Source organism: Loa loa (assembly GCF_000183805.2).
Source record: "Loa loa unplaced genomic scaffold supercont3.3, whole genome shotgun sequence".
Taxonomy (NCBI): domain Eukaryota; kingdom Metazoa; phylum Nematoda; class Chromadorea; order Rhabditida; family Onchocercidae; genus Loa; species Loa loa.
In genome coordinates this window covers 1,005,580-1,018,317 of record NW_018108183.1, presented here as the reverse complement: position 1 = coordinate 1,018,317, position 12,738 = coordinate 1,005,580, and the positions used below count along the sequence as shown (strand labels likewise).

Here is a 12,738-nt window from a genome sequence, read left to right as displayed (position 1 = left end):
ATATATATATATATATATATATATATATATATATATATATATATATATATATATATATATATATATATATATATATATATATATATATATATATATATATATGTATGTAAATTATTGCATCTAGTCGTTTTGAACGAAAATGAAACTTTTGTTGGGGATGGTAAACAACATTATTTTTGCATTTCGCAGTGGGAAAACTGATTTCGAGACCTGGTAATGTGATGACCAGCATAACGCTTCGAGGGGCTTTAAAGGTGATCTCTTCTTGATCGTTTGCTTTACATCAAAAGGCGTTTTGTTAGCTGCACCTGCTTCATTTCTTGAAAAACCTTGAAATATTGCATTCTTAACCTCTTTGTGCTTTGCAGAATTTGGAAATTGGTGCTATGTTTAGCTGGATGACGGGTGAACCAGGCGCTCGTTTCGGTTTGGCAATGAAGTACTGTCCCACACATGATCTAGAATTGAAAGCTAAAGTCGGCCATGACTCAAAACTTGCTTTTGCACTCACGCATCACCTCTCAAAACGGGTTTGTTCTTCAAGCAAAGTTGATTTAGATGTATACTTGGACCCCTCAGCCATAGCACAGCATACCATGGCACGTTATACGTCTCAACATTCATTATATATACATCCAGATGTTTTGGAAAGTTTTGTTTTTGTAAGAAAAATGCCTAACAAATCAATTGTTTGATGAGATATTCCTAAGAAAATGAGTTTGGAAAGGCGAAGTAGTGATTTCAGTTTTTCTCGTGCTTATTAAAGCATTCTGTTTTCAGCAGGTTTAATTTGTATGGAAAGCCAATAGTGATTATTGAATAATCATGTAAATTTCAGTTGAATTTGACGCTTTCATCACAGTTCGGAATGGCATCTTTCACTGAAGGACATAAATATGGAATTGGCTTGAACTTCCATCCATGTTGTTGATTTTTAAAGAAAGCGCATTTCATCTTTCCTTGACACATAATGATTACTTGTTATACACATACGAGTCAGTCTTCATTGTTTGTAAACCGTACTTAATGGAAATTTCTTAGAAGCGATAGAATGTATCCAAATTAGCGGTCAATAATTCATTTAGTGGTGGTCTTTTTGTGGTGGCCTTTTCACAAGATTTTATGAAATGACCATTATTATTGTATGGTCATACTGTTATCGTGTTCGCCCCAGTAAAATTCTTTCTAAATTCGTCTTGACATAATTGATACAATATTCATTGACAATTCGTGAATCAGGATAACTTCACAGTGTTTAAGGTGTAATTCCAATTGGATTTGAGGGAAAGTTTGTTTTTGCTGATGTCGGTTGCTTGTGATGTTTAAACACTATTGTGGTTCAGGAGGTGTGTTTTCAGATCCATTGATTTTTCTTTTTTCTAAATTGCAGCATGAGATACGGTCTTTAAAAGAGCTCTCTAAGCGTGAACTGCGTGATCGTGAATGGGTAAATAAGTTTCGTGAATATCTTCTGAATTCCTTAAAAGAAAATAAATCCTGAAATTTTTTTGAAGTATTTCTAAACTATCTGAAAGGTGAGAGATGTGTGCGAGCGTTTTGACTGCAATAGCAGTGTAATAACGTAGTCGTAATTTGAAATCTCGTCGAAATGTAATAGTAAATGGAGTCTATCTTCAGCTGATCCATCAACAAATTCAGGAGGATTTGGGATAGTTTCGTCATTCAGAATTGAAACCAACACTGAAAGCTTTAAGGATAAATTGTATTTTCAAATTTAAAGAAGTTTTTGCTTCTCGGAAAAAAAAAGTCCATTGCTGATTTAAACAGAATTCGGAAAGCCGTGAACTTAAATTGTGCCTTTGATCCGTTGTTGTAGTTTAGCTAAATATCATTTTTACCGTATGCTGGAAAAAAAAAAGCTCACTGCATCTCTATCCGTCTAGTCTACACATATCAATGAAATGAACAACAGATATACTTTGAATGGATGGTGAGAATGATCGAAGAATTAAAATTTTTTTTGTTGAATTCGATCAAGCGAAGTAGCGTAAATGCTACAAAGATGATGGTGAAACATTGGAAGAGAGGAGGAGCAGGTTGTTAGATTGATGAATGAGGAAGTGAAGAAGGAGGATGTTCGTAAGATAGGCGTAGTACCTCTCTTAACAATTGCCCACCAAACTTCCCATTATTATACTTAGCTCAAACAGACGCGATGAATGTGGCAGCTCTATGTTTCGGCATCTTACTAGTGGTAGTCTCGACTGTTACTAGCAAGAAGGTATTTGTAAAGTTTTTTTTTCTCACGATCTCCTACTTACCTAATTTTCAAATACCTTAAGATTCCTTTTCCATCTTGACACTTTCTCTTTTGCTTTTACTATATATCTGGATGGATCCGTAACTCGCATACAGTTGTATATCAAATATACGAATAAATTTACGGACGGTCCTTTTTTTTTTTTAATAATACCGCAAAGTTTTATAGGAGGAAACTTTCCCGATATCTATTAATGTTGTCTAGAAATCCTTATTAGAAAATTGGAATTAAATTTCAAGATTTGAAATGGTTTGTAGTCGTGGTTGTAACGATCGACGCTACAGTACAAACAACTTTGACGAAGCAGCTTTTACGGTTACTGTTCGGGAAGAAATTGGGGTTTGATATATCGCACCTTATGCTTGTTGACATTTCAAATAATACTAAGAGTACTTTTGCTGATGTTACTTCCAACATATCGTAAAGTTCTAATTTTCCTTCTTGGTATTTACTCGATACTTGGAAGTCTTAAACTTTGGTAGAAAAATTTTAGCTTGAGTTGATTTCATTCAGAACTTCATTGCACAATTTTATAACAGATGTCTCTGATATGGATCAGTTTAGTGATTCTTCTTCGAATTGATCCGTTTCAAGAGAAATGTTGTCCTTTTTATTCTTTTGTAAACTTCTGAGCTTTTCATTAAAATTTAAGTCAAGTTGAAGAAAGGAGCAAACAATATTTATTGTTGATCAGAGATGATTGGAACGCAGAATGATTTTGAAAGCAATCAGTTGTTGCAGTAGTCACAACAAGATAGTAGTTGGATACCAAAAAGAGAGAAATGTATTAAATTCTAAACTGTACAGGTTCATTAACAAAGCAAGAGCATTTTCAAGTTATTGTTTAAATATTTGTAGATTGCTTTTCCTCAGTTTTAGTCGTATCTATGTGAAAAAAAAAAAACAATGGTAAATTTTAATTTGAAATGTCTATCTTTCTTGTGAAAAGGAAAGTTATTTCATTTCTCACTTTTGTCATTTTTTAAATGCCGAATTCTGCATATTTTCTCAGTAAAAAAAAATTGAAAACTTTTCTCTTAATTAAAACTTTTTGATTGAAACAAGACAAGTAAGGGGTTTCTTTTGGGAAAAAAAAGTTTTTAACTAATGTCAAGTACAGAAATCTGGAAATTTCAAATAAATTGAAACTTTTGTTATAAAACTTGCTGAATGGATTTGCTAATTATCTATTAAGTATGCGAAAAATGTTTGAAAACAAATGGAAAGTAAAAGATTTTTTTTTCTTTAGAAGATAGCATAATGTCATTACAAAAAAGTTCAGTAATATCAATCTGAAAGTTTCATCCTTTTGAAAGTTGTTTGGTTCACTTAATTAGACGAAAAGGAATTGTAAATGGTAAAATTGACCCAAATTTTTTTTGATTTTTTTTTGTTGCAAAAAAAATTGTTATGCCATTAGGATATCAAAATGAAGTGATCTTTTGAGCAAAGAAATAATTGGTAATTAATCAACTAATCATTGGGAGGATTTGAACTGTGCCATGCTCTTTTTTTAAAAAATAAAAAAGTTGTTTTAATTCACTAGCTAATCATCCGATACTAAAATGACCGACCAGCTGTTATCTCGTATATCAATAGCTTCATTTTTACTTTTCAAACGACTTTTTTTCCCAAATTTTTTTGGCTAAAATATTTTCGAGTTTTTCTTTTTTTTTTTGTTACTCTTGAATATATCTCACTTGATATCAAAAAGGTGAGATTTTGTAAAAAAACTTCAAATTACTTTTCAAATTTTAGAAGAAGGGAAATGATTGGGATGAATTGGAAACATTACTGGAAAATATTGATGAGCGAGTTACAGAACCAACTCAAGATTCTAAATTTGGTTTGTTCATTTTACTTTATTCCAAAAAGTTATTCGAAAAAAAAGACAAAATTATTGCTAGGCTAGAAATAATCGTTAATGAATTTATTGTAATTTTTTTTGAAGTAGTTTTAAATTTGATTAATGTTTAAAATTAATGATTGGGAAAAAAGTTAAGGAAAATATGATTAGATTTCAATCTGACTTCTTCAGCAATCATATTTCATGTACTCCAAAGTGACACTTTATGACAACACCGTTATTGTTTGCTTTTCCTCTTTGTTCTCAATTCTCTCGAATTTCTTGGAAAAGTGCTTTGTTTAAATAAATCGGATCTGAAAGTTCTAAAGCTTAGTCTAATTATATGATGAAAATTAAAAATAATTGGGTATTTGTTGAGTTTTAGCAGCATCAGTAACACAAAAAATCCTTGTGAAGATCATATCTGTGGATGGGGTAAAGAATGTGTTGTGGACAAAAAAGGTGAACCAGTTTGTGAATGCATTTCGAAATGTCCACAATTGGATGATGATCCGCTTGATCAGGTTTCATCTAAATTTCTATTAAAACTTAAGTTCTTTAAACTTGAAACTTTGCTAATCATGTATGTTATTACTATGTTAATTTTCCATTGATGTGATATTTGCTTTTCAAACAGAAAAATGTATAGGTAATTGAAAACATCCCGGAGATTATTTTTTGAAAAAAAATTTTGAAAGAGCAATTTTTCTAGAAGATGATATTTTCAGGTTTGCAGTAACACAAACCAGACATTTTCATCATTATGCGAACTATATCGCGAAAGATGTTTTTGCAAACATAAATTTAAAGAATGCAAAGTTAGTCAATGTTTTTTGCTTTACTGCATATAAAAACATTATTAAATTTTAAGATTGAATTAAACTTCTATAAAAAAAGTACTTTTTTTTTAAGCACTGATTCACTGGATCGTGTAAACATGTTTTCAATTTGCCGGAGTATGAATTTACTTCTGATTTACTCAATTATAAACTTACTTTTTTAATGTCCAGCAATATAGTGATAAAATGCATCATTTTCAAATGCGCTTATCTTTTACTAATGTGAAATTTCATAGAAGAAATAATGATTGTTATTTAGAATAAAGTTAATGCAAAAGTACATTTGGAATATTTGGGTGCTTGTAAGAAGCTTGAACCATGTACCGATGAACTGATGGTCCAATTTCCAACACGAATGGCAGACTGGCTTTTTCAGGTCTATCCAATTAAATCATAATTTTTTTGATAATAAATGAGCTTTTTGCTGGAGATATTTGGAAAAATCACTTATTAGAAGTATATATTTGTGAACACTAAAAAACGATTTTACAAATTTGCCAAATAACATTTTACGCCTTTTGCAAGAAAGATTCAAACAGCTGTTTGATTCAAACAGCTTTTGTCCTAGCATCGTTGAAATTAAATTTAATACGATTTCTTCTATTAACCTAAAATTGAAACATTTGGAATCCCTGAAACGATTGCCTTTTGAGAATTTTTTTTTACTGTTGATCGAAAATAATGTTTGGACTTTTACGAGTTAACAGTTCTCTTTTTGCTTATAATAGTAATAATAAACTTTGCTGGCATTCATAACTTACAATGTAATGTTAATATAAAAATTTAAAAAGAAAGAGTAAAATGGAATCACTGTTTCATATTTATTTAATATTTTTTAGCAAAGCTTTCGTTTGAAGCAAAATTTTGAATCTAAAAAATTTTTTAAAGGTAATGCGAGAAATGAAGAAACGACGAGAGCTGCATAATTTGGAATGGGAAGAACTGATCGCAGAAGCAGAATCTGATGATGAGAAAAAGCATGTCTATCCGGTAATATGGAAATTCTGCGATCTGGATATCAAGCCTCACGATAAACATGTATCTCATCATGAATTAATTCCCATCACAGCACCCGTTATCCCTATGGAATCATGCATTAAACCGTTCCTGGAGAACTGTGACATCAATAATGATGGCAATATTTCAATTAAGGAATGGGGTAAATGTCTCGGCCTAAAGGAAGGTTAGTTCTTTTCTATATGGTATATTATTATATTATTCTAGCAAGCAAAATTATTCGACTACTTATTTGTTTATTGCTTGATTTATTCGAGTTATTAAAAAGTAATTAGCTGATGATTAGCTCTGTATAACAGTAGCTGTCAATAGTGTTGGCTTGAAGTAAAATCGTTTAAATTAACAAAAAAAAAAAGAGAAAACGATTCCAATAGGTGATTTTATTATGTCAGAATACAATTAAGTTGTTTAATTTAGAAAATAAATTTAATTAACTTAGCATATCAGCATCAAATTTATTAAAACGAAAAGAATTGATCAGCACATGGTGACTAATAATAAGTAATAGTGAGCAATTAAAATTGCCGACAAGAGGTCGTAACAACATTAATTCTAAAAATTTTTTAGTAGAAAACTGCATTATTTTTAAATGCAGTCGAAAAAAGGGTTGAAAAAATGGTTGCTACATTATTTTTAAAAGGATTAAAAGTCTTTGTTGAATTAAAAATAAATGCTTAAAAATTTTTGAAATCAAATGAAAAGTTGGAAAAGAAATTGAAATTATGATTAAATGTTTGATTTAAGATATAATCCAGCGGAAATGTTCCAAATGCACAAAATAAATGTTAAAAATTTCACATGTTCGTGAAAATTTTTGTTTTTATTTTTTATTTTTTTCCCATCATATTTATAATGTACAAAACTTGTTACATTGTAGTTTAATAAGAAGTTAAATTCTTTTCAGGTGAAATTCAAGAACGTTGTTAGGATGAAAACTGTGATATCCAAATACTGCCAACTATAACTTTTATTCGATCGAAAAAAAAAGAAAAAAACGAAATTCTTTTTTCTTACTGTTATAGAGAAGTTATGAGTATTCTTCATTATTTCATAATTTTTATTCCGCCACTTTATGATCATAATGAATCAATTCCTGGCGAAAAGAAGAATTTGAATTTTGATCTTTGATTGGAGAAAAAGAAAATGAAATTCTTTTTGCTTACTTCATTCGTCTCATCACACACACAACACGTCAGTTATCTTTGATGATTTCTCAAAAAAAAAAAAGGAATGAAAAAATGTTACAGTTTGTTTTCATTTTTATTTACATTATGAGCGAAATGAAATTAAGTAATAAGCATCACTTTTAAGCAATAAGCATTTGCTTTTCTTAATTCATCAAATTTGAAAAAGTCATGTAATATCTAAGAATGAAAAGGTAAAAAAATATGTATAAAGTTTGGAAATTTACATTAAGCAAATCTAACCTTTTCCTATAAAGTTAATTTCCACAAATTTTATGGCATAATTTTAGATCAAAATTCAAAATAAGGCAATCTTTTAGTCCCTATCCGATACAAAGAATCATAATAGAATAAGGTGTATTGCATGATTAAGCTCAGTGATTTTGGTGAGTGATTTTTTGGTGATATTTATAGATTTGATCCAGGATTAGAAATGGAAAACAAATTGTACCTAATTATGAGTTTGATTTAGTTTTAGTTTAGATTGCATTTTGTAGAAGAAACTTGGAAAAAAAAATAATGGGAAAATCATTTCTCGATGCGCACCTCCAATTTGAACATAATTATACTACCCTCCATTGTATAACTATGTATTTCTAATTAAACTGAAATTAATATCTATTAGTGCATTGGATGATCTTGTATCGCCATGAGCTATCACAAGTTTAGTATTACATTGCCAGTCAAGTATTTCAAAAAGTTGGGAAGAGAATTGAAGCTTAATGAGCAAATTTTGAAAAACTTACTGATAAGTGGAATTTAATTCATACCTTTATTGATCAATTTCCAAATGCTTTTTTGAGAAAACAAAACGAGGAGGGTAGTAAAATAAACGTAGAGCAGGGGGTCAGAGGTGAAATTTAAACCATTTTTTGACAAACGTGATATTGTTGCATTAATTAATTGAACATGAAAAGTACGCGTTATTTTTATGAAATTTATCATAGCAATTAATGAGATCGTTAGAATAAGTCACTTTTAGCTAATCATTCATTGACAATAGCGAATGATACAAAATGTTGAACTGTTGAATAACCTGTCTTCTAAATACATTCAAGCAATAATTTAGATTTCTACCATTTTCGATCAAATTTCAAATCACTGAGTACGGCAAAACTTTTGAGGACATCCAACCGGTTAATGTTAGAAAAATCTGTACAACCAAACAATATATTTTTCTAAACCTATATTACAAAAACCTTCTTTGGAGTGTTACAGTCAATGATATCTTCTGATCTATCTTGCTGTTTCTAGATTAGCACTATTAGACGAACTGAGTAGAAGTAGGTAGCAATGGCATTGGAGGTGGCATTGTTGGCTCATGCCAACTTCCCTCATCAACGTGTTTATTACCATTCTTGCCACTTCGTTCTTCCGAACATACTGCTTTTTCGACATCAAATACAGTTAGCTTACCATTTCGTTGCAAAAATTTCATCCATAAAGATTCCGTAAGACGAGCACATACAATGTTACCGCCATGTGAAGCAATCATCTGGAAATTTTTGCTTTAGAAGAACATGCAATATCGATCGATTGACCAGCTTGATTGATAAATTTCATCATCCTCGTTAGGAGATCGATTAAAAGATGTGCTTTTGATGGCTGATATTGTACATGGTGCATTGCATCTGATGTGTATAGTTGTGCCACTATCAGGTGTGTTGCACTGAATAACCGAATATCCTGTGGACTCTTCCTTTCAGTTTGTAACTAATTTACCCAAATTTGAATAACTGTAAACAGAATATTCAAGTAGGAGAGGTTTAGAGGTTTAGACAGCCTATCGGCGAATAACTCCGTTTTTTTTGAAAGAAACATTTTGGAAGGTCCTTGGTTCCTTGGTGGTAATGAACTCTTTCATCCACCACACTATCTTTTTCAAGACGAAGTTTCCAAATCAAAAGTTAAATATAGCCAATAATACATTTGGCAAAATTTCCAGATGATAAAAACATACGTGCAAAATGAGTACACCGTCAGGACGGAGAAAATGATGCACAAAACGATGAGTCTGATTGGATTCACATTCCAGAAACTTAGTGACAAATGCATGCCTCCATTCTGCAAGCGATAATGACAATGTCCAAATGACCATATTTACGGCAGTTCCGAATGAGAGCAGTAAAAGCCAAAGCCACAAAAAGAGGAATATCTTTTCCGTCAACATATTGACAACGAGAACGCACTGCACCGTATGCCGATGAACATTACCCAAAACCCGTATTTCGAAGTCACACAATGTTACACGTGGAAAACGTCCTGAATCACGCCATTCTCGACCCTAGAAATGTTCAACTACCAGAATGATTCTATTTCACATACGTGAGATGATGAATGCACCTATAAATGCATTTGCAGTATGATATAATTACATTAAAGTTTTGCATTGCATGCAAATGGACGTGCTGGTTCAACTATTTTACTAGTTTAAATATCCCCTTTTTCTCGTTGTAGATGAGAACTGGTATTTAGTAGAGAAATCTTGACTAAATCCAGTGATCGAAAAAAATCTCCGTAAAAGATTCTTTCCAAGTTGTAATACTAAACTGTAGTATGAATTCTAATGTCAAATAAAACATTATACCATGATGAGATCGTAAAGAACATGACCACCGAAGAATGGATAATTGGATGTTTCCAAAAAGTTATTAAGCATAATAAATTGTATCAAATAAAACATTATACCATGATGAGATCGTAAAGAACATGACCACCGAAGAATGGATAATTGGATGTTTCCAAAAAGTTATTAAGCATAATAAATTGTAGGATAACGTTACATAGATGTAAGCTCTTCACGAAGAGATAAACAACTGATACATAAGCTCCGTAAATTTTACCTAACTTTAGCACAGCAAATAGATATACCTGAAATTAATGTTAAAGTTATTATGTCTTGACAAATTTTAACCAAAATTTCTAACTTATTTGAGATCATATGAAGATATTAAGCATGCAATTTTTCCTTTTTTGTGATTACTTCCATTTGTATAAAATTATACGTGAAAAATTTCTCGAAAATTTTTTGTTAACCAATAATATTTCCTGTTTCATTTATGGAAAAGCATTGCATGTCAATTACATATTCCGAATGAATTCTAGTTTTTACCAGGGAAATTAATTTAATCCTTTATCAGGACTGGAAATCAGTAAGATGTGGCTGTGGACGATTGAAATTTAATTAGTTTTAAAGTTTTAAAGTATGCTTCTCAGGCTTTTGCACTACACAAAAGGTATGGTTAATTTCCTCAATCTTTTAAGATATCAGATGTGATGTAATTAAGTGTAGCAATTAGGATTGATTTTTCAGATGAACTGAAGCATCCTTAATAACTTTTTATCCAACCATGAAATGACGAGTTTTCCCCACTGTATTAAACGCAGCTAAATTTCACGTTTGATACTGCCATAACGACTTTTTTTCGAGAAAAAAAAAGTCTAAATGTCATCTTTCAAATTATCATCTATTATTTTACTCATTGATCAGTTTATCGATGATTCAAATTGTTTATCTTCACCCCTCCAATAAGCTTTAGTATCCCTTTAATTTGTATGAATCTTCAGAGATTAATTATATTTTGTTACAGTGTTTTCATATCCAACCAGACTATCATCGTAATAGATCCAATGCCGAAGTTTGATTTCACAGGAATATTTGGCAAAAATACTTACACTTTTATTTCGACTACCATAATCACGTTGATATTTCAGCGCATCATCAATATGCCTAGTCAGTACTTCAACAGAATGATCTCGTATTAACGGATCGACATTTTGGTCCTGGCTTGCTAATTGTATCACCAGTGACATGTTCAATCCTGCAATTTTACTATCGATTTCCATCAATTGTTTATTTCTGACTTAAGCTATCAGATTTGGCTCGGAAATGCCCGTGTACCTCCTTCTCCTCCCATTGCTCAATGTGAAAAGTGATCATTTTAATTCTTTGCTCTTTCGCATACATAGAAAAATCCTTGCCCTGTAACCAATAATACCTTTTTCCAATGAAATAATGATCGCCATTTTCTTCGATATGATATTTAAACAACAATAAACAACAGAGATAAATCAATAATTTGTGGTTTGGATAAAGTAAAATTCTCAAAACCAATATCAGCCCCATCAAAAGATACTGATAAGATATGAGAGGTTACCTTTCAATACTAATTTATCCAAATTGTAATACACATAGTTTAAAAGCAAATTTGAAGTATTGTAATTTGTTGCAGCAGTAACAGTAATTAAGCAAGCATCATTATTATTGATATAAGAGAGAAAAAATAAACAAATAATTGATAGAAATGTTTAAATTTTTTATGTATATATATATAAATATAAAAATTAATTAAGTGAATGCAAACTTGTTGCGATTGAAATTCAAAAAAATTTACTGTAATGATAATATTAAAAAGATGATTACCTGACTGTGTACTAAGTATTCGCCAGACAGTTGATGGCATATGAAACATGATAGCTGCAATAGCTAATGCAAATGGAACCCACTGATAATAACCAATTTGTCGACGTTCCCGATCATCCAAACGATGCGGTATTAAATCCTTCAATAAAATTCTAGGTAATAATCATTTTGCATCTAATATTGCTTTAAATTTAAGCGTTTCTTCATATTGAATTAGACATTACTACTACAGTATCATATCCTTTTTAATTACAATAATTTCAATATTGTTACGGAAAACATTTAATTCTTACGAAACATAAATTTATTTTCCATCATTTGTTATTTCAATAATAGAAGCTTTTTGACTGCTCATGAGATTGAAGGAAAGAATTCTAAAAAAGAAAAAATTTCAAGTTTCAGTAAAAATTTAATAAATTCAATTTTAAATTTTAATATGCTATCTGATTATAATTTATTTATGAATATATGCGAAGAATAATTTGGAAAATACGGTTGTTTTTTTGTTCCAACTTTTTCTTTTCATGAAAAAAGAAGGGGCAAAAAAAAAAACAAAAAAGGGAACATCGTATTTTTACGAGGGCAATATTGCGGAACAAATCAAAATGTTAGTGTTTCTGTCGGAAAGATGAATGATTGCATACTTTAATCCAATGATTCAATATGAAATGAATCAAATAAAATGGTTATCACTTTATCAATTATCAATTTACACGCATCCTTTTGTCCAAAAAAAAAAAAAAAAAAAAAAAAAACAAACAATAATAATAATAATATATTTCTCTCTCATTTTTCAGTTTATTTTTTGTTCAGCTAAAGTTCATACTTTGCTACATTGTAATAGAAACTGACACTTGTAGAATGTTCGAACAAAAAGAAAATGAAATCATTTTCATTTCTATTTTGTAAAACAGAAAGCATTTATTTATTGATTTTCTTTTTAAATATACATATCCAATGTTCATAGAAAAATCTTGTTCTTTCTTTCTTTCATTGTTATACAAAATGATTCTTTATCTATCTACTTTTTCTTTTTGCTTTTTCCTTTTTTTGCCATGAAAATAACAAAATTAATTAAGTTACCTGAAATGGTACCCAGTAAGTATTCTGAACCCAACAGTAATTTCCGTATATTGTTCCATAGCTTT

General features: G+C 30.3%; 3 protein-coding genes across 3 annotated transcripts in view; 2 read left to right on the top strand and 1 right to left on the bottom strand.

The window, feature by feature from the left end:
• The window catches only part of LOAG_16447 (hypothetical protein), a gene marked incomplete at both ends in the record, with an annotated part of 3,131 nt that extends 2,200 nt beyond the window's left edge, over positions 1-931 (top strand). The window contains 3 exons of the mRNA XM_020449099.1: positions 190-254; positions 369-530; positions 839-931. Coding sequence (XP_020307474.1) covers positions 190-254; positions 369-530; positions 839-931 — 320 coding nt within the window. The remainder of the gene's footprint in view (positions 1-189; positions 255-368; positions 531-838) is intronic.
• Positions 932-2,527: 1,596 nt separating this feature from the next.
• Positions 2,528-6,910, top strand: LOAG_08385 (sparc; the record flags this gene model as incomplete). Its single annotated transcript, XM_020447685.1, has 7 exons — positions 2,528-2,620; positions 4,040-4,155; positions 4,513-4,651; positions 4,856-4,945; positions 5,226-5,342; positions 5,855-6,149; positions 6,888-6,910. 7 exons carry the CDS (start codon positions 2,528-2,530, stop codon positions 6,908-6,910), a joined length of 873 nt encoding a protein of 290 aa, XP_020302113.1.
• Positions 6,911-8,431: 1,521 nt separating this feature from the next.
• The window catches only part of LOAG_16446 (hypothetical protein), a gene marked incomplete at both ends in the record, with an annotated part of 5,068 nt that continues 761 nt past the window's right edge, over positions 8,432-12,738 (bottom strand). The window contains 6 exons of the mRNA XM_020449098.1: positions 8,432-8,662; positions 9,128-9,451; positions 9,856-10,038; positions 10,843-10,988; positions 11,591-11,729; positions 12,674-12,734. Coding sequence (XP_020307473.1) covers positions 8,432-8,662; positions 9,128-9,451; positions 9,856-10,038; positions 10,843-10,988; positions 11,591-11,729; positions 12,674-12,734 — 1,084 coding nt within the window. The remainder of the gene's footprint in view (positions 8,663-9,127; positions 9,452-9,855; positions 10,039-10,842; positions 10,989-11,590; positions 11,730-12,673; positions 12,735-12,738) is intronic.